The sequence below is a fragment of the Chiloscyllium punctatum genome, chromosome 3 (genome assembly GCF_047496795.1).
Source record: "Chiloscyllium punctatum isolate Juve2018m chromosome 3, sChiPun1.3, whole genome shotgun sequence".
NCBI lineage: Eukaryota > Metazoa > Chordata > Chondrichthyes > Orectolobiformes > Hemiscylliidae > Chiloscyllium > Chiloscyllium punctatum.
Genome location: NC_092741.1, coordinates 12,519,728 through 12,545,611, shown reverse-complemented (window position 1 = coordinate 12,545,611; position 25,884 = coordinate 12,519,728). Strand labels below are relative to the sequence as shown.

The 25,884-nt window shown below is 42.9% G+C and overlaps 1 protein-coding gene across 1 annotated transcript in view; it reads right to left on the bottom strand.

The window, feature by feature from the left end:
- abcc10 (ATP-binding cassette, sub-family C (CFTR/MRP), member 10) overlaps positions 1 to 25,884 on the bottom strand; it is a 306,950-nt gene that overhangs the window by 276,446 nt on the left and 4,620 nt on the right. The window contains exons 3-5 of the mRNA XM_072548805.1: positions 23,570 to 24,968; positions 10,560 to 10,787; positions 7,421 to 7,577 (exon numbers count right to left, since the gene is read on the bottom strand). Coding sequence (XP_072404906.1) covers positions 7,421 to 7,577; positions 10,560 to 10,787; positions 23,570 to 24,968 — 1,784 coding nt within the window. The remainder of the gene's footprint in view (positions 1 to 7,420; positions 7,578 to 10,559; positions 10,788 to 23,569; positions 24,969 to 25,884) is intronic.

Sequence of the window (25,884 nt, the reverse complement as noted above, 5' to 3'; positions counted from 1 at the left end):
GGGTGGGGTTCGAGGTCGAGGTGCGGTACGTGGATAAGATGCGCTGAAGGGCATCATCAACCACATGGGAGGAGAAATTGTGGTCTTTAAAGAAGGAGGCCATCTGGTGCGTTCTGTGGTGGAACTGGTCCTCCTGGGAGCAGATGCGGCAGAGGTGGAGGAGTTGGGAGTAAGGGACAGCATTTTTGCAGGAGGAAGTGTGGGAGGAGGTGTAATCCAGGTAGTTGTGGGAGTCACTGGGTTTTTAGAAAATGTCAGTGTCAGTCACCATTGATGGAGATGGAGACATCCAGGAAGGGAAGGGAGGTGTCAGAGATGGTCCAGGTGAATATAGATTAGATTATTAGATTCCCTAGAGTGTGGAAACAGGCCCTTCAGCCCAACCAGTCCACACCGACCCTCCAAAGAGTAACCCACCCAGACCCATTTCCCTCTGACTAATGTTCCTAACACTATGATAATTTAGCATGGTCAATTCATCCTACCTGCATCTTTGGACTGTGGGAGGAAACTGGAGCACCCGGAGGAAACCCACGCAGACACGGGGAGAATGTGCAAACTCCACACAGACAGTCGCCAGAGGCTGAAATCAAACCTGGGACCTTGGTGCTGTGAGGCAGCAGTGCTAAACAATGAGCCACTATGCCACCCTAAGAACATCACTTGTACCAGTTAATCCTGCCCTGGGGAAAAGTCTCTGGCTATTGACTAACTATTCCTCTCATTATCTTGTATACCTCGATCAGGTCTTCTCTCTTCCTCCTTCTCTCCAGAGCTTATTCAACCTTTCTTCATAAGACAAGCCCTCCAGTCCAGGCAGCATCCTGGTAAACCTTCTTTGCACCCTCTCCAAAGCCTCTGTATCTTTCCTATAGTAGGGCGACCAGAACTGGACACAATATTCCAAGTGTGGTCTCACCAGGAACTTGTACAGTTGTAGCAAAACCTCACAGATCTTAATACCACTGTTAATGAAAGCCAAAACACCATATGCTTTCTTAACAACCCTATCCACTTGGGTGGCAACTTTGAGGGATCTATGTACTTGCACATCCTGATCCCTCTGTTCCTCCACACTACCAAGAATCTTGTCTTTAATCCTATACTCAGCATTTGAGTTTGACCTTCCAAAATGCATCACTTCACATTTATCCAGGTTGAACTCCATCTGCCATTTCTCAGCCCAGCTCTGCATCCTGTCTATATCACGCTGTAGCCTCCAAGAGCCCTCGATACCATCGATAGCACCTCCAACCTTTGTGTCATCTGCAAATTTACTAACCCACCCCTCAACCCCCTCATCCAAGTCATTTATAAAATCTACAAAGAGCAGAGGCCCAAGAACAGAGCCCTGCGGGACCCCACTCACCACTGTCCTCCAGGCAGAATACTTTCCGTCTACAACCACTCTCTGCCTTCTGTCAGCCAACTAATTCTGAATCCAGATAGCCAAATCTCCCTGTGTCCCATACTTCCTGACTTTATGAATGAGCCTACCATGGGGAACCTTATTAAATGCCTTGCTGAAGTCCACATACACCACATCCACCACTCACCCTTCACCAACTTGTCTTGACACCTCCTCAAAGAACTCTATAGGATTAGTGAGGCATAACCTGCCCCTCACAAAGCCATGCTAATTACCTTTAATCACACTATGCTTTGCCAAATCGTCATAAATCCTATCCCTCAGAATTCTTTCCAAAACTTTGCTGGCCACAGACGTAAGACTGATTGGTCTGTAATTGCCAGGGATTTCCCTATTACCCTTCTTGAAAAAAAGAACAACATTCACCTCCTTCCAATCGTCCGGTACGACTCCCGTGAAGAGTGAGGCAAAGATCTTCGCCAGCGGCTTAGCAACCTCGTTTTTTGCTTCCAGGAGCAACCTAGGATAAATCTGATCTGGCCCTGGGGGACTTAGCAATCTTAATGCTTTCCAAAATTTCCAGCACATCAACTTCCTCAATCTTGATCTGGTCAAGCCCATATCCCAGCTCCTCAAAGTTCACATTCACAACAAGGTCCCTTTCCTTAGTGAAAACCAAAGCAAAAAACTCATGTAGGGCTTCACCTATCTGGTCAGGCAGCATCCAAGAAGCAGGAGAATCGACGTTTTGGGCATGATCCCTCATGCCCGAAACGTCGATTCTCCTGCTCCTTGGATGCTGCCGGACCTGCTGCGCTTTTCTAGCAACACATTTTCAGCTCTGATCTCCAGCATCTGCAGTCCTCACCTTCCCCTATCTGCTCAGACTCCACGCTCAAGTTCGCTCCGCTATCCCTGATCAGCCCGACCTTCTCCCTGATCATTCTCTTATTTCTCACATATGAGTAAAAGGGTTCCCCCGAATCCTTCTTGCCAAGCCTTTTTTGTGCCCTTCCTGGCTCTCCTCAGTCCATTTCTGAGCTCCATTCCAGCAAGCCTGAATCCTCTAAAGCAGTGAGGCCGGGGTGGAATGTGTTGGTGAAGTTGATGAACTGCTCAATCTCCTCATGGGAGCGCGAGGTGGCACCGATGCAGTCATCACTGTAGCGGAGGATGAGGTGGAGAGTGGTGCCAGTGTCACTCCGGAAGATGGACTGTTCTACGTAGCCAACAAAGAGACTGGCATAGCTGGGGCCCATGCAGGTGCCCATAGCTACCCCTTTGGTCTGGAGGAAGTGGGAGGATTCGAAGGAGAAATTGTTGAGGGTGAGGACCAGTTCAGCCAAACGAATGAGAGTATCAGTGGAAGGGTACTGTTGGGGACGTCGGGAGAGGAAGAAACGGAGGGCTTGGAGGTCCTGGTCATCGCAGATGGAGGTGTAGAAGGATTGAATGTCCATGGTGAAGATGAGGCGCTGGTGAGGATCTAAAATTTGGATTTAGGCTGTTGTCAGGAGCAACCATTTAATGCGTGATTTTACTCAGTACAAAATGGCTTCTTAATGCAACTAACATAAAATAACATAACAAAATGGCTTCTAGGAGCAATGGTATCTATCTCTGCTGAAAATGTTCCTGAACTAATTGAAAGAGATTAGCAAACAATGCCCTGTTCATAATATGAATTAACTAAGTCAGATATGACATTATTAAAGTATCCTAATTGACCTTGGAAACCAGGTGTCCCAGAGATAAAGAAGCACATTTTATTGAATAAATTTTGCAATTACGGCTCTTCTATTTGACAAGAAATCTATAAAAGTTGTATCTGTTTTAAGATTGTGCACAGCTTTTCTAGAGAACACAGAGGAGTTTAACCTATGCCCGGCATTGTAATAACTTGTTAAAACTTGCTAAAAGAGACCCAAATGCTGGTGTTTATTTGACCGATCTCAGAATGGGGAGGCCTCTCTTGGGAGTCCAGATCTACACTGTGGGCCAGGGAACCAGAAGTCTGGGAGGAGGTGGAGGGCGTGTGCTGTCCTGGATGTATGTGGGGAGTTCCTGGACCGGGGGAAGAGGACAGTATTGAGGTATATGGAGATGAATTCAGTGGGGCAGGAGCAGGCTGAGATGATGGGTCAGCCACAGTAGTCGGGCTTGTGGATCTTAGTAGGAAGTAGAACCAGGCGGAACTATGAGGTTGGAAGCTGTGGATGGGAGAACCCTGAGGTGATGAGGTCTGGGAGATGATGGTTTGGTGATGAGGGGGTGAAGTCATGGTCAAGGGGGCGGATTCTGGATTAGTGGTGCTGGAAGAGCACAGCAGTTCAGGCAGCATCCAAGTAGCTTCAAAATCGACGTTTCGGGCAAAAGCCCTTCATCAGGAATAAAGTACCAAGTGTTCAAAATAAGGTAACAATGTAACACTGGGTTGAACAACTGGATTACTTTGTTTCCTGGAGACAAAAACAAATTTGAATTCGGCTAATCAGTTTAAATTATACCCCGATAAAAATATCCAACTCCAATCCAGTTTGAAGTGAGTATATTGACAATCTTCAAAGCCAATAACACAATCCAATGCTCTGTGTTATAAAACTGAGGGGTGGGTGGGGGGTGTGGGAGAGGGAATTGAACAGTTGAGTGAAGAACTGCTAAGTCCTAGCAAGTACCAGACGGCTTGAAAAAACATCTCTCTTAAAAGTACCTTTTTGATCAGTAGCTTGTGACGCAGACGAGGATCTAAAATCTGAATACAGGTTATTGTCAGAAACAGAGCTGAAAATGTGTTGCTGGAAAAGCGCAGCAGGTCAGGCAGTATCCAAGGAGCAGGAGAATCGACATTTCGGGCATAAGCACTTCTTCAGGAATGATTCCTGAAGAAGGGCTCATGCCCAAAACATCGATTCTCCTGTTCCTTGGATACTGCCTGAACTGCTGCGCTTTTCCAGCAACACATTTTCAGCTCTGATCTCCAGCATCTGCAGTCCTCACTTTCTCCTATTGTCAGAAACAACCATTTACTACATGCTCTTACTAACATAGGCAGCAATAAAATGGCTTCTTAATGCAAGGAACTTGACAAAATGGTTTTTAGGCTGCAAATTGACAATTCTGCTTAAAGCTACATAAAATGGCTTTTAACTCTGCTAAAGGTGCATTTAACTCTGCTAAAGGTGCATTCCTGAAATAGAATGCTTCCTTTACAGCATAAAAATAACTAGACTAGAGAAGTCATTTCTAGCCATTCTAACTGACCTTGCAAGTGCAGGTACAAAGAATAGTTTCGCAAGCTAGGGTGTGGAAAGTAAGGTTGGTTCCCAAAAAATTGCTATCAGCAGAGACATTTTATTAAGTTTGATTGGTAATTGTTTGAATTTGCTCTGTGACGATGACTGTACCTCTTTTCAAAAAAGATATGAAAATATCTTTGTCTTCAGCTATGTGTGCAGTTTCTCCTAGGGATAGGGAAGAGTTTAACCTCTGTGTTAACGGACAACCTGGACCCGGCCATAAAACAAAGTGTGAAAAGTTACAGAATTGCTAGGGTTTAGTGACTGATTGCAGAACAGAGGCCACCCCACCACCACTCCCCAACTCTCCCCCCAGCCGAGTCCAGATCTTCACAGAAATTCCTAACAAGGAGAGAAGACGACACAGAAAGATCCGAAGACAAGAACCTCAAGCTGCCTGGTTTTGAGATAAGAAGTGTTGTTTTGTAAATCTTAATTGGGAGTTTTATCAGACTAGTATTATAGAAGGGAAGGTAACAGATAGGTTTGAGAATAAAATTGTAAATAGGGGTTAGTTAATTACTCTCTGTTATACTTTCAGAAATAAAGTTGTTAATTTGTACTTTACATAGTTCTTGACCACACGGATTTTTACAGATTTCTACACGGGATAAATCTTTTCTGTGTTGCTGCTCTTAAATTAAGCAGGAGAGTTTTCCCCAGTGTCATAACATTACTCTTGAAAGGGTGGGGGTGAGCCACCTTCTTAAACAACGTATGCTATGAGGTGTAAGTAATCACAGTGTTATCATTCCTTCTTGGCTTCAAAGCAGTCTGACACAGCAACAAGGTCATTTGGGGGTTAACCATATTTCTCGGAACCCAGCATCACATGAGTACAACATCCACTTTTACGTTTTAGGCTTTAGACTCAGAAATGGGACATGGTCCTGCTTTAAACCAAGGAAATTGTGGATAAAGATTTTGCTGCATTTAAAAAAAAATGTTTTACTAAAGCTCAATGTGTGCTACATCTATAAGGTTGTTTTATTCAAGCTGTGGGGGAGGATGCTTTATGACTCACTTCTGTGGGTGTATTTTTGCCCTGTGACAGACTTTTGATTGGTTTTACAATTCAGACCAATCTTGTATATTCAGCAGCACGCAGCATTGTGACAATTTCTTCAGTGGCTACAGCTTTGTGTTTGGATAATACAGCAGAAAAATCCAATCTGGGAAGTAGAGAACATCTTTCTCTCTTGTCTTTCTTTTGTAAATGAAGATGGTAAAAGACAGCTGCTAGCTATCCCTCCTCTCTCTCGCTCCAAATTTTCGTCATCAAAGGGAAAAGGGTAAAATCATATTCAGAGACACTGAATCCGTAAGCAGCGAATGGAAGGCGAGTTTTGAGAAGATTCGTGACTCAAGTTGTGCTTCTGGATATAAGTTTGCTTGCTGTGCTAGAAGGTTAGTTTTCAGACATTTTATTACCGTACTAAGTAACATCATTAGTGAACCTCCAGTGAAGCACTGATGACAGTAACCTGCTTTCTATTTATGTGTTTAGGTGCCCTCAAATTGGTGACATCATTTCCTGTGGTGACGTCATTTCCTATGGTGATGTCATTTCCTGTGGTCATCACCACAGGAAATGACATCACCAACACAAGAAAACCTAAACACATAAATAGAAAGTGGGTCACGAACACCAGTGTTTCACCAGAGGCTCACTGATGACGTTACCTAGTATGGTGATGAAATGTCTGAAATGAACCTTCCAGCTCAGCAAGCAAACCTACATCCAGTGAATGGAATGTTGAGAATCATTGTGTTTACAACCTCATATCCTCCTCAAAAAGCTAAACCAAACTATAGGGAAATACCTCATCAACACCTGTAATCTAGACAGGTTTTAGAACTGTGTTTCACTGACTTCGCTGTTTGTTCTATCCCCACCTGTAATATCGGTGTCTGGTCTTGTTTCTTTGTGTCTCTGGCTTTATACATTTGGGATTAATTTTTCAAAAGCTCTAGAGTTTAAGTTACAGAGACTTAGAAATTAGCAACTCATGTTTCATTTCTATCATTAGTCAAAAACAAACAGTTTGCAATAAATGGCTGCTTTCTTGTCAAGTGCAGAAACCTGATGACTGTTTTCTTTTAACTTGGGTTTGTCAGTAATGTTAACTGAGGGCTTTGAATAGTTTAATCAAATCTTTTCACATTTGTGACAACTCCAGGAATACTGGAGCATGATTTCCAGTGCCCTACCCTGGTGCTCCTACGACAGTGAGATCAGGTAAGGGAAGCAGATCTCATTTCCTGACAAGCTTGTACAAAAATCAAAGTTTCACAGTGCCCGTTACTGAAACTAGCTGTCAATTTCTGATTTATTTAACAAATTTGAATTTGCCCATCTGCCTTGGTGGGATTTAAATCTATGTCCCCATTAGACCAGAACCCTGGATTTTTAATTCAATGACTCTATTCCTATGCCATTGCCTCTTCAATAGTCTTTTGCAGCCAGTAAGGCAAATTTAAGACTAATATCAAAATGTCCTCCCAGAGTGATCATCAAGAAATGGCCTTCTAAATCGAGCTAGGAAGGCCAAGGACTTCAAACCAACAATGCATGGACAATAAATACCGGTCCCGCCTGCAAAACCACATCATCTCAACAAATTCAACAGAAATAATTTAGACTCAACTGGATGAAACGGAAATGTAGGCATTCCGTACATTAAATTAGGATGTCTACCTCACCTGCAATTACGTTCTGATCTTTTGTGTTCAAAAATGGATCTTATCAACTTACGTGTCATATAGTAGGTGCTGAGATCCTGGTCAGAAAGCTGGAGAAAGCGTTGGATGCGGTCCAAAGAAACCTTTCCTTGTAGTATCCCATTCAACACCCAAGGAAAGTTATTTAAGGGCTGGATCAACATTCCCACCAAAGCCAGGACTGTGAACACCTGCAAATGGACAATGGAAAAGCAGGACTAAGACAATGAGCAACTGATAGAAAAAGTGAGAGCTGTTCAGCCTGACAGTCTTTCTCTCCTGAGCGGCACACTGCACTTAACGAAGCACTTGTGTGATTTCAAATAAACCTGAAGGACTATAACCTGGTGTCATGTGACTGGTGACATTGAGAAAGCAGTAAATTCTTGCTGGTTTTGGGAGACTGAAATGTAAAAGCAGAATGCTGTTTTTTGCGTTGAAATCATGCTGTTGACTTCAAAATTCCACTCATTTTCTGGTTTTTGCCTATTCTGTAAAGATAATTATTTCATGGACTCTGAGATTGCAGTTCCCACTTTTTATTTTTAAAGGAGAATCAATATTGAACTCTAAATTAAACGCTTTAAAGAAAATTGATTAAATTCCATTAAAATCTGATGCTTGGAGTGGAAGATGTTCACAGGTCATTGAGCAGACCATGGAATTCCATATTACTGCTCCAAGCACACTAAAGCACAAACTATCCAGGAGAGATAGAGAAAGGAAGTCTATACTAAACCCATAAGGCTGACATACACGAGTGGATGCAGCAACTATGAAGGAACAGCTATATATTTCCCTCAGGATGGTGAGCAGCTCTGAAGGGAAGTTAGACATCTATCTGCTGTCCTTGTCTTTCCAGATGGAAGTGGTTGTGGGTTTGGAAGGTGCTATCAAAGGAGTCTTGATGAATTTCTGCAGTACATATTACAGATGGTACACACTGCTCCTCCTAAGCACTCGTGTACAGGGAGTGTAAGTTTGTGAGTATCGTGATGTGTTTTGGCTGCTTTGTCCTGCATAGTGTCAAACGTCTTGACTTTCATTGACCTGATTTCAAAGATAACTGTAATATATGCTACTGCTAATATTCCAAGAAACACAACTAACCAAGTACGGTCTCAGCTAAGTCTTGCTCCTCACACATATCCAAAGGAATCCCTTTGAAGGAGTCCAAAAGTAGACAATACAGGTTTAAGGTGAGAGAGGAAAGATTTAAAAAGGACCTGAGGGGGTAACTTTTTCACGCAGAGGGTGGTGTGTGTCTGGAATGAGTTGCCAGAGGAAGTGGTCAAAGGCGGTACAATTACAACATTTAAAAAGCATCTGGACAGCGATATGAATAGGAAGGGTTTAGAGGGATATGGGCCAAATGCTGGTAAATGGGACTAGACTAATTTAGGATATCTGGTTGGCATGTTCGAGTTGGACCGATGTATCTGTTTCCACATATAGCTCTATGACTCTAAACATCTTTGTGTATTAGATATTATCCGCTTTGAACTGTGACATCTGTGTACATATGTGTGAGCAACCATGAAGGTATTGATATTGCATCTTTATGCTTGATATTGCATCTTTATGTTTCCTCAAGCTTAGCAGGTAATAAGCTTCCTTTATAATTAATTCAAGAGAACGTTACAATTGGCTCCTTATTATACAATTAAAAATAGCTAACTACACTTGATTTGGAGAAAGTTATAGCCTCACACTAAAAAGGTCTGCAAACATTGTTGGGAGTGAGCAAGGGCAAGCAAACAAAGAAAACCAGCTCACATCCTCTTTCTAGGTCATGACAATATAATTAGGAAGGGAAAGGAAATAAAACAGCAACTCTTGCTACTACTCCACAAAGCCAGTGAAACTACAGCTGGAGTACTACACAGAACATAGAACACAAACCATAGTTCTGGTATCCTTAGTTAAGGAGGGATACACTTGCATTGAAAGCCTTTCAGAGAAAAGGTTCATGATTCTTTGGATGATGGGGATGCCTAAACAGTTTGAATAGGTTAGGCTGATATTTGTAGGCATTTAGAAAAATGAAAGGCGACCCTATTGAAACCGAACAGATTCTGAGGAGTCTTGCAGGGTTCATGTTGTCAAAATGGGGGGGTTCGACAGTTAGGAATGAGAGTTTAAAAACAAACGGTCTCCTAATCAAGGAAGAAATAAGGAGAATTTTTTTCTCTCATACCGCCATTAGTGTTTGGAATTTGCTTCCACTGAGGGTGGCGCAGGTTGGGTTATTGACTGTATTCCAGGCTAAGTCAACAAGGGAGTCAAGTTTTATAGGACAGGTGGAAATCATTTCAACCATGATTTTACTGAGTGATAAAAGAGGCTCGACAGGTCAAACAGCCTCCTCATGCTTTGAATTCTTATAAACTTACGCACCTTGTTTCACCTTTCTAATGTTACATCCTACCTCGTATTCTTTTCATTGACATGACATGAGCCTTCACTGTCCATCACTAAGTTACCCCAAAGAAGGTTGTAGTGAGCCACCTTGTTAAATATAACCAAGAAGTTTGCTCAGCTATTTCAGGGAGTCAGGAAGTTAATCAAATTACTTTGTAAATGGAGTCACATATCAGCCAATGGGATCTAACAGTGTTTTGTCATCAATCAGTTGCTCTACATTTATCTCCCATGATGTTATACTGTCCAGTCAGGAGGTTAAATGTTACTTGTTTCCAAACCACTTTATCAACAATTGCCCTTGTAAATCAAGAGGACATATTTCTACAAAAGGCTACAATGATATATCTTATTCATACTGTGGAGGCCAGAGCCTAAAAGTGTGGAGCTGGAAAAGAACAGCAGGTTATGCAGCATCTGAGGAGCAGGAGAGTCGACGTTTTGGACATAAGCCCTTCATCAAGAATCACATTCCTGATGAAGGGCTTATGCCCAAAACATTGATTCTCCTGCTTCTTGCATGCTGCCTGATGTGCTGTGCTTTTCCAGCCCCACACTTTTCGACTCTAATCTCCAGCATCTACGTTCCTAACTTTCTCATACTCTGAAGGCCAGCCAAATGCACAATGGGTTTCCTGCATTAGTCTATCCAATTCCCTAAATAGAGCACTGAAGTAAGAGCAAAGCACTGGGAAAAACAGTCAAATAAAATCAGAGTACAGAGACATTTTATCCCATGGTAAATCACTGACCGTGGCAGCAGTGAGCTGGTGTCCCAACAAAGCATAGGTGACAAAGGTAAGGATGGAGATCACAACAGGAAGTGCAGCCCACATATAAACACAAACTGCATCCAGGTACTTGATGACTTTTAGACGGCTGAGCTCCTTCTCCCTAAACTCAGCCACCTTTTCAGTGAAATGTTTCTCCCAGGTGTAGAACTTTATTACACGCATTCCAAACAGAATCTCAGTCATCAGCTGGGAAAGCAAGAAAAGACAGATTAGCAAATACACAAGCAAATAGAGTACAGCCCAAAGGAACATTTACCACATGAATCAAGGAATGGCCTCCTTCCACACTGGAGGGATTCTATGATTCCATGATGATGAATAGGACTATCACTCCAAATCAACAGCATAATACAGAGGTTCTCTTTCCCTAGTCTGCTGACGGCTTAAGAGACAGGATTTCATCCAACAGTCTCCCCTCTCCCATTATATAGAGAACACAGAGCTTAATAAAGGAGATCTTATCCTCTCAGACATAGTAACCAGATGTGGGAGAGGAAACCCAAAAACAGAAGGTGCTGAAGAAACTCTGCAGGTCTCACAGCATCTGTAAATCGAAAAACAGAGTTAACATTTTGAGTCCAGTGACTTTTCATCAGATGAACCCTGTGTGACTATGCTGTCTGGACATATCTTTACAAAACAAAATAGGTCAAAAGCAGAAATAGGAGTTAATGGACTGAATCCAGTACACCAGTCACTGAAAGCAAGCACGCAGGGGCCACAGACAATGAAGGTGGCAAACATTATGCTGGCTTTCAAAGCACCTAGAATATAGAAAAGTACAGCACAAAACAGACCCTTTGACCCACAATGTTGGGCCAACGTTTAATCCAAATGTAAAATATAATATTTCTCACCCATAGTGAGAAGATTCCAGTACAGGAGCAGGAACATCTTGTTGTAATTGGACCAGGCTTTGGTGAGACAAAGCCAGGAGTATTGTGAACAGTTTTTCTCTCCTTCTCTGAGAAAGGGTATTTTGGCTCTGGAGGGAATGCATTGAAGGCTTACAAGCCTGATCTCTGGGATGACAGGATTGACAGATAAAGAGAGATTGGAATGTATTCACTGGAATTTAGAAGACTGGGCAAGGCGGGTGGGGGGGAATTACATCAAACTCTTAACATGGCTTGGTAGGGTAAACGCAGGAAGGATGTTCTTTTTGACCAGGGAGTTCAGGGGGTCAGAGTCTCAGGATACAGGTAAGCCACTTAGGACTGAGGTGAGGAGAAATTTCTTCACCTGGAGAGTTTGAGTCGCAGAAAGTGATTGAGGGCAAAACACGAAGCGCTTTCAAAAGGGAGTTAGATAACGCTCAAAGGGATCAAAGTTTTTGGGGAGAAATTCAGAACAGGAACTGAGTTTTACAATCAGCCATGATCATATTGAATAGCAGAGCAGGCCCGAAGGGCTGAATGGCCTACTCCTGCTCCAGCTTTCTATGCTTCGATGTAATAGCGAGCTTGGTGAATGGAAACCTTTCAGTGACAATATCTTTCTGCAAATATGGTCTGATCTGCCACTAACATATAACAAGTATTGTCTGTGTTAAGAAAATAAAGGCTATTTCTTACAGGATTAGGTATGGATAAGCAAACTCTGCTGGAGAGTAGCTGATTCGTGAAGAGTGATTTGGTTGAGGTGTGTAAGATTCAGAATGGTTTGACACCTTGATTCAGAATATTCTCAGATGTTTCCTCCTGTAGGTCAGACCAGAACAAGAGGGATGGCTTAAAAATTAGTGCTTGTCTTTTCAGAACAGGGATGAGGAGAGTGTTTGTCTCTCAGAGGATTATGGAACTTTTGAACTCCCCACCTCAAAAGGCAATGGAGCCATTGAATCTTTTTAAGATTGAGGTGGATAGATCTTTGTTAGGCAGGGATGTCAAGGGTTATCAGGGGAAGATGGGAAGGTGAAATTTAAAATACAAATAGATCAGCCATTATCTTGTTGAAGGGCAGAGCTCACGCAATGGGGCCGAATTGTCTCTTTCTACAGCTAATTTGTACGTCTGTATGTATTTAATTCATTAACCAGTCCAACCTGATTTCTGCTGCAGAGAGTAAAAATTCAGTGTTCTCAGGGCAGAGTGCAGATTTCAAGCAGAATGAGCAACATTAACTCACAAAGGGGGAGTTCACTGAAAGGGTGGAAGATCAGGCGGGGGGTGGGGGGGGGGGGGGGAAGAGTTTGGAAAGGATTGGTGTTTTTTTGATTATCAATTTTTTTCACACCTGAGTATTTGAATCTGACTTTGCAGTGGAAGAAGTTAACCATTGGGTCACTGTTAAGCTATTCAACTTAATGCAATTACTCTCTAAATTAAATATATGGCTTAGCTGAATGGAATGTCCACCCTGTGGCATGGGCTAATTCATTTCACATTATATTTTTTACATTTTATTACAGTGTGGAAACAGGCCCTTCGGCCCAACAAGTCCACACCGACCTGCAACCCACCATACATTTACCCCTTACCTAACACTATGGGCAATTTAGCGTGGTCAATTCACCTGACCTACACATCTTTGGACTGTGAGAGGAAACCGGAGCACACCCACGCAGACACGTGGAGAATGTGCAAACTCCACACAGTCAGTCGCCTGAGGCGGGAATTGAACCCAGGTCTCTGGCGCTGTGAGGCAGCAGTGCTAAACTGTGCCACCATGCCGCACAAGTATCAGCTCTGGGTTTCGGAATTCAAACAGTGACTGGTGCATATGTGAGGCAGGAAACAATGTCGGTACCATGTTTAAGGAGGTGTCATACCACTGAGTGGACACACGGATAAGAAGGGGTGACCAATTAAGCAGTCAAAGAGGAGCAGACAGGTGGTGCAACAATCTCCTGAAATAATCTTGCTCACTAATCAGGGTATTCCATTTTGGGGACTGGTGAGAGAGGGGTAATTCCTCAGAAGAGTCCAATCACAGCCAAGTTAGTGGCTTGCTGTACAGGACATGATGAAAAAAGCATTCGGACATTCTTTGGTTACAAGAACAGCCAAGTGATTCTGCAGCCACAAAATCAAACTCCATGGTCTTACTCCGGCCAGAATTCAGGTTAGTTTTCTGGCAAGAGGGTGAACTGCCAGGTGTCATAGCCCATACCGGCACTTGCACTATGGATGGGAAAGTAAATGAACTGAAAGCAGATTTTAAATAAGCTAGGAAAGAGTTTGAAAAATGGGACCTCAAAAATAGTCTCTCAGAATGATTCTCAGTCCCATGTTACATGGATCATAAAAATAGAGGAACTGACAAATGAACATGCGGCTGGAGAACTGGTGAAAGAGGGAAGGCATCAGATTTCTGAAGCATTGGGAAAAGTTTTTGTGGTAGATGGAACGTGTATGAGACCAACAGATTGCATCATAGCAGGCTGAGACAAATATTATCACAAACACATTCACTGCTGCTACTGGGGAAGGTCTGAGTTCGATTGTCATAGAAATAGAAACCAGTGAGCTCAGATTGGAAAGAAGCAAAACTGTTAATGAGAAGAAAAGTAGGAAGCAAAATAAGAATACAGACAAAGCGAAGGCAAGTCTGAAATAGGATCAGAGTGCAGAATAATGTTTACAAAAGCACCCTTCATTCATATTAAAGTTGAAGATTCAAAGGCAAACATTCAAATGAATGGGACTGATATATTGCTGTTACAAAGACAGAGTTCAATCATGATCAAAGGCTTTACACCGAAGATCCAAGGATATTTGTCATTTTGGAAGGATAGGCTAAGAGGCACTCTTAATAAGGGACAAGGTCATTGGTACATTAGGGAGAGAGGATAAAGATACAGCCAATGTTGACTCAATCAGCTGAATGGCCTCCTTTGTTCCATAATGCTTTTCTAATACTGTGATCTTAAATCAAAGGATCAAAATGCAAAATCAATTTGGGTGGAGCTGAGGAGCATCATCATCATTGTTGCCGATGGCTTTCACTCTCTAACAAGCATGAGTGTCCACCTAGGAAATGTCATGTCACTGGTCTGGACATCTGTAGGATCATGTGTAGCTGATCCTAAAGCCATATCTCTGACCACACATTTGTCAGGTATTACCAGGTGGTGGAATGGCTCCTTGGCCTGGAGATCATTGACATTCCTTTCAGCACTTCACCCTTCTGAAAGGGTTCTCAAACATTGGGGCCCTTCATACAGCAGCTTCCTCCAAACCTGCTTCTTCTGAACAAGGGTTTCCCACCAGGTATTGACATCCAAGCTGCATTTCTTGGGGATGTCTTCAGAGAGCCTTTGAAACACTTGTTTTGTCTTTGAATTTCTCTTGTTTGAGTGACCTCCTTGAACTTGGTGAAGACGACTTCCTTTGGTACTCACAACTCAGGTAACCTAAGCACATGGTCTCCCAGTGGAGCTGGTTTTGGATGATTGATAGTCTCATGCTGATGCTGTTTGCTGTTCCAGGATGCTGATGTTAGTATGCCTGTCCTCCCATATAAAATTGATAATCTGTCTAAAACAACATTGATACTTTTCAAGGGTCCCCCAAGAAACACAACTTGGATGTCAACACCTGGCGGGAAACCCTTGTTCAGAAGAAACAGGTTTGGAGGAAGCTCCTGTATGAAGGAACACAATGTCTATACATTGTACAGGTTTTGGAGCCATTCACAAAAGTCAGAATGATGACTGTCTCATACACAAGGATCTTGGTATTAGCATCTTGTATGCAACAGGCAAATCCATATCAATAAGAGCTAGCCTCCTGGGTCGGAGAAATGTTCCACATTCGGAACATTGTTGATCTGAAAGGAGCGATGGTCTGGAACTTGACCTGGGGTGGATTGAACAGTTAAAGTCTCCTTGAGGTTGAGGATGAGACTGATTCTTCAGTATGCTTCCTTGAAGGCATTAAGTTAGGCTTGAAGGTTCTCTTCTGAGAAAGCAGAGCTGACATTGTCATCTGCACACAGAAGCTCCACAAGTGAGATCAGTGTTGTTTTCTTGTTGGACTTCAACTGGTTAAGGTCGAAACATTTTCTGCCGATCCTGTAGCAATGTACATACCACTTGGGAAGCTTGTTCTTGACAAGACAAAGAGTGGTGGTGATGAAGACAGAGAAAAGGGTGGGGGTGATAACACATTCCTGCTTGTCTCCTATCTTGACCAGACAAGAGGCTTCTGAATGTGCTTCATAGGAGGCTACTGAGTAAGCTAAGGCTCATGGTGTTAGAGGCAAGGTGCTAGCATGGATAGAAGCTGTCTGGCAAAAAGTAAAGAGTGGGGATAAAAGGGTCCTTTCTCAGGATGGCAGCCGGTGACAAGTGGTGATCCACAAGGCTCAGTGTTGAGACCACAACTTTCCACTTTATACATTAACAATCTAGATGAAGGAACTGAGGGCTAAGTTTGCAAATGACAAAAAGATAGGTAGTGGGACAGGTAGTATTGAGGAGGCAGGGAGCCTGCAGAAGGATTTCAACAGGTTAGGAGAGTGGGCAAAGAAGTGGCAGATGGAGTACAACATAGGAAAGTGTAAAGTCATGCACTTTGGCTGGAAGAATAGAGACACGGACTATTTTCTAAACATGCAAAATTTCAGAAGTCTAAATGCAGAGACTTAGGAGTTCTAGTCCAAGATTCTCTCAAGGTAAACTTGCAGGTTGAGTCAGTAGTTAGGAAGGCAAATGCAATGTTGGCATTTATTTTCAAAGGACTTGAATATAAAAGCAGGATGTACTTCTGAGGTTCTGTAAGGTTCCGGTCAGACCACATTTGGAGTATTATGCGCAGTTTTGGGCCTCGTATCTCAGGGAGGATGTACTGGCCCTGGAGCGTGTTCAGAAGAGGTTCACGAGAATGATCCCTGGAACGAAAAGCTAAATGTATGAGGAACGTTTGAAGACTCTGGAACTATACTCAATGGAGTTCAGAAGGAAGAGGTGGGATCTAATTGAAACATACGGAATACTGAAAGGCCTGGACAGAGTGGATGTTGGGAAGATGTTTCCATTGGTAGGAGAGACTAGGACCTGAGGGCACAGCCTTAGAGTAAAGGGAAGACCTTTTAGAACGGGGATAAGGAGGGTGGTAAATCTGTGGAATTTGTTGCCAAAGAAGGCTGTAGAGGCCAGGTCATTGAGTGTATTTAAGACAGAAATAGATAGGTTCTTGTATGTCAAGGGGATCAAGCGTTTTCAAGAGAAAGTGGGAGCATGGGATTTGAGAAACCTATCAGCCATGATTGAATGATGGAGCAGACACAATCAGTTGAATGGCCTAATTTCTGCTCTGATGTCTTATGGTCAATGGATTCTATCGGTGAGGACTGTTGCCAACATCTTGTCATGGAGGATGTGGATGAATTTCACTGGCAGTCAGCCTTTGACAGGATCTTCCATAGAGCTTCCTGACTGACGGAGACTAAAGTCTTGGTGAGGTTGATAAAGACCATGTACAGTGGCTGGTGTTGCTGCTGGCATTTCTCTTGGAGTTGCTGACTAATGAAAATCATTTCCACAGTTCCCAATTTCAGTCAGAAGCCACACTGACTTTCAGAAAGGATTTCATTTTGGGAGAAGGGGCTGAGCGAAGATTTAGGCGATGATCTTCCCGGTGATGGTGAGTAGGGCAATTTTTCAATAGTTTCCACAGTCTCCTTTCTTGAAGAAAGTGATGATGGCAGCATCAATGAGATTGGCAGGGATCTCTTCTTTGTTCCAGATTTTCAGGAACAGTTGATGGACATCATGGGTAATCTCTGCTCCTCCAAGTTTGAAAATCGACTCCTGTGACTTTTCCATTCTTCATAACCTTCAACTAGTGCCACACTTGGAGGGAGTCCAAGTTTATCTTTGATGGGGAGTTGGGGAATTTCCTCAAACATGTCCTCACTGACAATTCCATCGATTAAGGAGTACTTTGGTATGTTCCCTCCACCAGCGGCTAATGTTTTCTCTGTCTCTCAGAAGGGTTCCATCCTTTCAGGTCAAGGCCATTGTTCTCATATTGGCTCGGTGGCAAGGAGAAGCCCTGGGTGTCGTGCTGGTCAGCAAAGAGTTGCAGCTCCTTAGCTTTCGGTCCACCATCAGTTCTTGATTTCCCCAGTTCTTCTTTGTAACTCCGCCTTTGCTATTTGATGAGTTCTCCTCTTTGCCTCACAGATTATGCTGTTTTGCCAAGCACACAGAGGTTTCCCTTTTCTGGTCATGAGGTCTTAGATGATGCACTCATTCTCGTCAAACTAATCTTGGCATCGTCAACTCTTGTATCAATGAGTTCTTCACAGTTTGAGACGACGCTGTCTTCAGCCCTTTTCACAGGTCCTCCACTCATGAAAATGAACTCTTTGGAGATTCTGGTGAAGACCTTGTTGTAAATTGCGTTAGTCTGCTTGATTCTTGAGCCACTCAATGTTGAGCTTTTTTCTGAACGGTTTCTTCATCTTTAGCTGCTTCTGGTGGCATCTGACATACATTAAGGAGCAGATGAGCCACTGCTCTGTTGAGCAGTCATCTCCACTGGTAATCAGCAGAAAATGAGGACTGCAGATGCTGGAGATCAGAGCTGAAAAATGTGTTGCTGGAAAAGCGCAGCAGGTCAGGCAGCATCAAAGGAGTAGGAGAATCGACATTTCGGGCATAAGCCTGAAGAAGGGCTTATGCCCGAAACGTTGATTCTCCTGCTCCTTTGATGCTGCCTGACCTGCTGTGCTTTTCCAGCAACACATTTTTCAGCTGCACTGGTCATCACTTTGGTAAGGAGGACATGGTTTTGGTCTCTGGATCGAACAATGATGTAGTATGGAGGGAGGTAGACAGATGGAAACGACAGGCCAGTTAGCTTAGCTTTAGTCATAGGCAAAATGTTAGAAGCAATTTTCATTATTACAGAGCTCTTGGATAAGTTCAAGGTACCAGGGAGAGCTGATATTGTATTGTCAAAGGGAGTTCTTTGAAGAAGTAACTTATTTTGTGGATAAAGGGAAACCAGTGGATACAACGTATTTAGATTTCGAGATGTATTTGATAAGTTGCCACATCAAACGTTATTTCAGAAAGTAAAAGTTTGTGCTGTTGGGAGTAACATATTGGCATGGATAGCTGGCTCACACAGAACAGAGGGGAGGAATAAATGGGTCTTTTTCAGGCTAGCAGGATGTGACAAGTGGTGTACCACACGGGTCAGTGATGGGGCCTGAACTCTTGACAATTTATATCAATGATGTGGATGAAGGGACCAAAGGTATGGTACCTGAATTTGCTGATGACACAAAGATGCTTAGGAAAGTGAATTGCAAAAAGGACATAAAAATCCTACAAGAGGATTCAGAAAAGTTAGTGGACAAAGATCTGGCAAATAGAGTATAATGCAGGATAGGTGGCAGGGTGGCTCAATGGTAGCACTGCTGCCTCATAGCACCAGGGTCCCAGGTTCGATTCCAGCCTCGGGTGACTGTCTGTGTTGTGTTTGCACATTCTCCCTGTGTCTGTGTGGGTTTCCTCCAGGTGCTCCGGTTTCCTCCCACAGTCCAAAGATATGCAGGCCAGGTGAATTGGCCATGCTAAATTGCTCATAGTGTTAGGTGCATTAGTCAGGGGGAAATGGGTCTCGGAGGGTGGGTGTGGACTGGTTGGGCCGAAGGGCCTGTTTCCACACTGTAGGGAATCTAATCTAATATAAAATTGTCCACTTTAACAGAAAGAATAAAAAAATTATCTAAATAGTGAGAGGCTACAGAGCTGTGAAATGCAAGGAGATAAGATTGCCCAAGTGCATTAGTTGCAGAAGGTGTGTTTACGGGTTCAGCAAGTAATCAGGAATCTACAGTGCTGCCCAGAGGTACTGACTACAAGCAAAGACTAAACAAGTTGGGACTATACTCAATGGAGTTCACAAAAATGAGAGGTGACCTCACTGAAACAGATGGGATTCTGAAGGGGCTTGACAGGGTAAATGCTGAGAGGGTGTTTACCCTCATGGGAGAGTCTAGAACTCAGAATAAAGAGGCACCAATTTAAGAGTTAGATGAGGAAGAATTTCTTCACTCAGAGGATGGTGAGCCTTTGGAACTCCTTAGCACAGACAGCTGTGCGACAGAATCTTTGTATATATTTAAGGATGAAATAGAGTCAGGGAATCAAGAGTTAGGAGCAAAGGGCAGGAAGGTGGATATGAGAAATGTTGGATCAGCCATGATCTTATTGATAAGACAGCAGGCTCAATGGCTGAATGGCCTTCTGCTGTTCCTATTTCTCATGGCTTGATTAAAATCTGATTGAACATTACCATTTGTTGTGAGGGAAATTCAATGCAGGAATAAGGTTATGCTTCAGCTCTACAAGGCATTGGTGAAACTGTGGAATACGCACTGGACTTACAGAGGGTTGTTAGAGAAGATTTACTGGACTAATACCTGGAATGAGTGATCACCTTATGAGGAAAGGCTAGATAGGTTAGGTCTGTATCCTCTGAAGTTTAGAAGAGTCGCACATTATTGAACTGAAAAATATAGGATCCCGCAGGAACTTGACCAGGTGAATGTTGAAAGGATACTCTCTCCTAGGGAAGAATTTAGGACTAGGGGTATCCATTTGAAAATGAGGGAGGTTATTTAAACAAAGATGAGAGAACATTTTTTCTCTGAAGCTGAGAGTCTTTGGAATTCCCTTCCTCAAAAGGCAGTGGATGCAAAATCTTTAAATAGTTTTAAGGTAGAGGTTGATGGATTTTTTTTTATTATCAAGACAATGAAAGATTATCAGCGGTACACAGTAATGCAGAGTTGAGGAGGATTCTTTCTGTCTCTCAGAAGATAGTGAATCTGTAAACTTCTTTAGCACAGAGGGCTACTGAGACTTGGTTGTTAAGCATATTTAAGGCTGCAATAGACAGATCTTTAGTCAGTTAAGGGAATCAATGACTTATGGGGAAAAGGCAGGAAAGTGCAGTTGAGTTTTATCAAATAAGACATGATCTCATTGAATAGTGGTGCAAATTTGTTGTGTAGAATGCCTTACTTCTGTTCTCATGGTCTTAGATCACATCAGATAGGAATACCAGGCACACAGAATATTGGGACAAATAGATAGCACTAGAGGTGGGAAGAGTACATTATCCATTAAGCAAAACAGGAGAAAGTAATAAAGCTTAAATGAAGGTTACTGTTTGAAACATTAATGTAAATGTGTGGAGAATGGTAAATAATACTGGAGGGTCATTAGTGTAGATTGCCACATGAAAGTGTGTAGTACCTAGGGACCTGGCTCAGAGGGGCAGGACTCTTATTCTGAATAAAAGGTGTTCAGGAAACATTAGAAAGTGTGAATTTGTAATGGCAACAATGATTAAGAACATTTCTGCATGAGAGGGAAAGGATCAGAATGTCTTTGGCTTGAGCTCAGGGGAAAAAAATGTGCAATTCCATTACTCAATGTCCATTGACCACTAACTATTGGAAAAAATATCGAGGAACACATTTACAATGAAATTACAGAGGGGTGCAAAACGTACAAAGTAATTACAACAGGAGATATGAATTATCTGAATACAGACAGGAATGGGAATCAGACCATAAGACATAGGAGTGGAAGTAAGGCCATTCAGCCCATCGAGTCCACTCCGCCATTCAATCATGGCTGATGGGCATTTCAACTCCACTTACCCACATTCTCCCCGTAGCCCTTAATTCCTCGAGACAACAAAAATCTATAAGTAACAGTAAGACGCAGGAGTCGGAGTAGGCCGTCTGGCCCTTCGAGTAAGATCTTTCCAGAGCCTCAGCTCCACTTACCCACCCTCTCACCATAACCCTTCATTCAAAAAATTATCTTCAAAAAGGAAGCCTCAACTACTTCACTGGGCAGGGAATTCTACAGATTTGCAACCCTCTGAGCAAAAAAGTTCCTCCTCAATTCAGTCCGAAATCTGCTCCCCCTAATTTTGAGGCGAAAGTGAGGACTGCAGATGCTAGAGATCAGAATCAAGATCAGAATGGTGCGGGAAAAGCACAGCAGGTCAGGCAGCGTCCGAGGTGTAGGAAAATCAACGCTTCGGGCAAAAGCCCTTCATCAGCAATCAGATTCCTGATGAAGGGCTTTTGCCTGAAACGTCGATTTTCCTGCTCCTCGGATGCTGCCTGACTTCCTGTGCTTTTCCAGCACCACTCTGATCTCCCTCCCTAATTTTGAGGCTATGCCCTGTCGTCTTAGATTCACCTGCAATGGAAATAACTCCCTGCTTCTATCTTAACTATTCCTTTCATTATAAGTCATGTAAAGGACAGAGAAAAGCAAGAGTTCCTTTGATTCAGGAGAAATGCTTTGATAACAGTATAGGCAAAAGTGAGGACTGCAGATGCTGGACATCAGAGTCTAGATTAGAGTGGTGCTGGAAAAGCACAGCAGGTCAGGCAGCATCCGAGAAGCTGGAAAATCAATGTTTCGGACAAAAGCCCTTCATCAGGAATGATAGCAGTATAGTCCAGTGCATAATAAAGGAGGCATTGCAAGGCACGGTTCTTGAAAATGAAGAGACCAAAATAGTTCAGTGGGGGAACACTGTGGGGACATTTAGACAACATAAACCAGGGACTGAAATATTTAGGTTCCCTACAGAAAAAAGTAAGGACTAATCCAAAATATTATTAACAAATGTTTAAGGGGTAAGAATTAATCTCATCCACATAGATTGGAATGAAAGATTGGCGGGCAAAACCATAACTGAAGGTTGGATTGCCTATAAAGAAGGGATAGTTTTGCAAAGTCAGGAAGGAAAAGCTAAATGAGCAAATCCAGAACTCCATGGATATCAAAAGAAATAAAGATTGAGGTGAAGAAGAAAAAGGATGCTCAAAATAGGTGTCATGTGAATAACACAACAAAGAATGAAGACACAGGAGGTTCAAGCAGGAAGTTTTAGCAAAAAAAGAATATTACAAGAGACAGGCAATTAATGTAAAGGGGACACTAAAAGTCTTCGATCAGCATTTAAATAGTAAACTGGGGCTAAAAAGTAGAGCTGTGCTGGGCCAAAAAGGATTGGTGCATGGGGTCAGAGACTGTAATCAGACTGATGCATAGAACATAGAACATTACAGCCCTGTACAGGCCCTTTGGCCCTCGATGTTGCGCCGACCTGTGGAACCAATCTGAAGCCCATCTAACCGACATTATTCCATTCTCGTCCATATGTCTATTCAATTACCATTTAAATGCCCTTAAAGTTGGCAAGTCTACTATTGTTGCAGGCAGTGCGTTCCATGCCCCTACTACTCTCTGAGTAAAGAAACTACCTCTGACATCTGTCCTATATTTATCACCCCTCAATTCCTAGGATGGCAGGGCGGACATATAAAGGAAAGCTGGATCGACTGGGCTTGTACTCCAGGAATTAGGAAGAATGAGAGGGAGATATTGTAGGAACATATAAAATCCTAATAGGACTGGACAGGCTAGATGCAGGAAGAATCTTCCTGACATTGGGGAAGTCCAGAACTACAGATCACATTCTAAGAATAAGGGGTAAGCCATTCAAGACGGAGATGAGGAAGAATGTCTTCACTCAGAGAGTTGGGAATCTGTGGAATTCTCTCCCACAGAAAGCTGTTGGGGCCAGGTCATTAGATATATTCAAGTGGGAACTGGGCACGGCCTTTGCGAGTAAAGGGATCAAGGCATATGGAGAGAAAGCCATATGGAATACTGACATTGCGTGATCAGCCATAGTCATATTGAATGGTGGTGCTGGCTCAAAGGGCCGTATGTTTCTTTGAATCCTTATCTTTACCAAAAAAAAGGGAGCTGCACAGGATACGGTCAAACTGAAGGTGCAGTGGCTTGAAGGGGAACTTACACGTGGTAGAAAAGGAATAATATGCCAATAAAAGTCAGATGAAGCGAGATGAGAAAAGACTCGCACAAAGCATAAATATTGCTGTAAACTATCGCACAGAATGGCTCACTGTTTTTCAGTAAACTCTACACAAATCTACCTAAGACTTACCCTGACCCTGGAGTCTTTCTGTCCCAGATGTTTCTTGCTATTCTCCATAATTTTGCTGGCAATGAGCTTGTTTAATGGCACCAGCAGTAAGCCTATCACAAGGCCTCCTAGGAAGGTTACACCAACCTGCTGGTACAGAAGATAGAGAGTGATACCAAACTGAAAGGGTAAGCTCCACAAGTCATGGAAGATAGGAAAGAAATTCACAATCCGGTCTGTGTCAGTGCTCATGAAGTTAACAATCTCCCCCACGGAGAATGTGGACAGAGTGGTCGTGTTGACCCGCAGAGATTTGCGGTAGATTGCAGATATTAGAGCTGAACGGACCATCAGGCTGATGGTCATGACTCGGTAATTGAACTGGTTGAGGAGAACAGCACCAATAAAAGTGCTGAGAAACAATCCCAGTGCATACCAGATGCCCTTGGTCATTTGTTGTGTGTCCGACTCCATAAAAGTCACCAGCAAGTTTAAAAGAAGTGGTCCTGCAAAGCCTAACATGCTGCCTATGAACTTTAACAGCCCAAGGGAATAAAAACGACAGCCAAAGGCCTTATTCAAAACAGAGAGCAGATGCACTTCCTTGGTGACATTCGGAGATGTGGCATCTTTCTGAGCTGCCTCAGACGTCTGCTGGTCATGCCAAGAACTTCTGCGGATGTGCTGACGGCTATCAATACTCTGATTACCATCAGATTTTGACTTGCGTTGTTTCTTTTCTTGTTTAGATGCCTCCTCCAACACACACTTCTGCCAGCATTTCTGAAAATGCTCTTCAATGTCATGGGTCCTAAGTTTCAATGGTAGCTGGTAAACATCATTGGGCTGGTTAATCTGCAACTTGTAGCCACGCTTCATGATAGGGTTCATCCAGAGGTAGAAAAGGTGAGAGATCCAGTTGGCTCCATCTTCAGCCATAATCTCTCCTTCAGACCCTGCAGACTGATCTTGCAACAATGGCTCCTGTTCTGGGTTCATTTCATCTCTTCCAGGCTGGGAAGCGACCAGCACAACCAGATAAACAAGGAGCAAAGTTAATTCTGCACAGATCAAAAGGAATCTCAACCAGCTGGAAAGGTAATCGGAGCATGTGACCTGTCCAGTCTGACAATCAGCGATCAGAATGATAATTAATGCAGGGGCAGGCAGGACCGCAAAGAAAGGCAATATTGCTGGACCCAGCGAGCGGCCATACTGAGACTTACTGAGCGCAACCACTGCCAGTCCATGGATAAGCCAGGCTATGACAGCAACAGAGTCCACCAGTACCTCGAGCCACAGAGTTTTTAAGTTCGGAAAAAAGATGACTGTCACCACGTCAAAGAGGAAAAGAGCCACCTGAATGAAGGAGATGATAATCCTACATTCCCAGCTCCAGGTGAAACTCTGCCAGCGGGATCTGCAAGAAAAAGAAATCAAATTCAGGAGATTTTAAATTACTATATTTTTGTTATTAAAGTATGTGATATCAGCACTTATGATGGTTTTGGGCATCAGCGTGAGTAATAAACACCCCAAACTCAAGTCCAGCATTCAGCTGCCACAAAACATGCCCTTTACAACACATAAGATGCAAGTGAGCTACAACATCAGAACAGCAACCTGACTTCATCAGGGGCATTTTTTTCTTTGTTTACAACCATCAACCTGGAGCCTTTCTCAATGGACATGAGAACTGAGCACCAAATTCCAGAATCTTCTTGTTTTATTGGCTGCACCATTTCGCTTTCCATTCTGTCAAGAATCTAATTATCACCATGTAGGTGGTACACATGATCATTTTCAAGATTTTTCAAAAATTTTGAATGTATATAATAAACTTGTTGTTAAGTTGATTTAAATTAACTCTTCTTCTATAAATTACAAAGGAGAAACAGGCTGATAGGCCAACCAGTCACATCAGCAGTTACAGACAAGATAGTTCACTCCATTTTTTTCAAATTTATTCATGTCTCTTCAACTAATTATCCAACGAGATAACCCAGGGAGTGAATTCCACAACTCAGTAAGGTTTTTGTTTCCTTCTGTGCTTCCTTCTCTTATATTTAATGTATATAATTTGGCGCTTAAAGGAAAAAAAATCTACAGTTAAGGTTGTAAGTTTGCTCGCTGAGCTGGAAGGTTTGTTTTCAGATGTTCCATCACCATGCTAGGTAACATAATCAGTGAGCCTCCGGTGAAGCACTGTGGTTGTCCCGCTTTCTAGTTGTGTGTCTTGGTAATGGAGTCAAAGAATCATAGAGATGTACAGCACGAAACAGACCCTTCGGTCCAACCCATCCATGCCGACCAGATATCCCAAATCAATCTAGTCC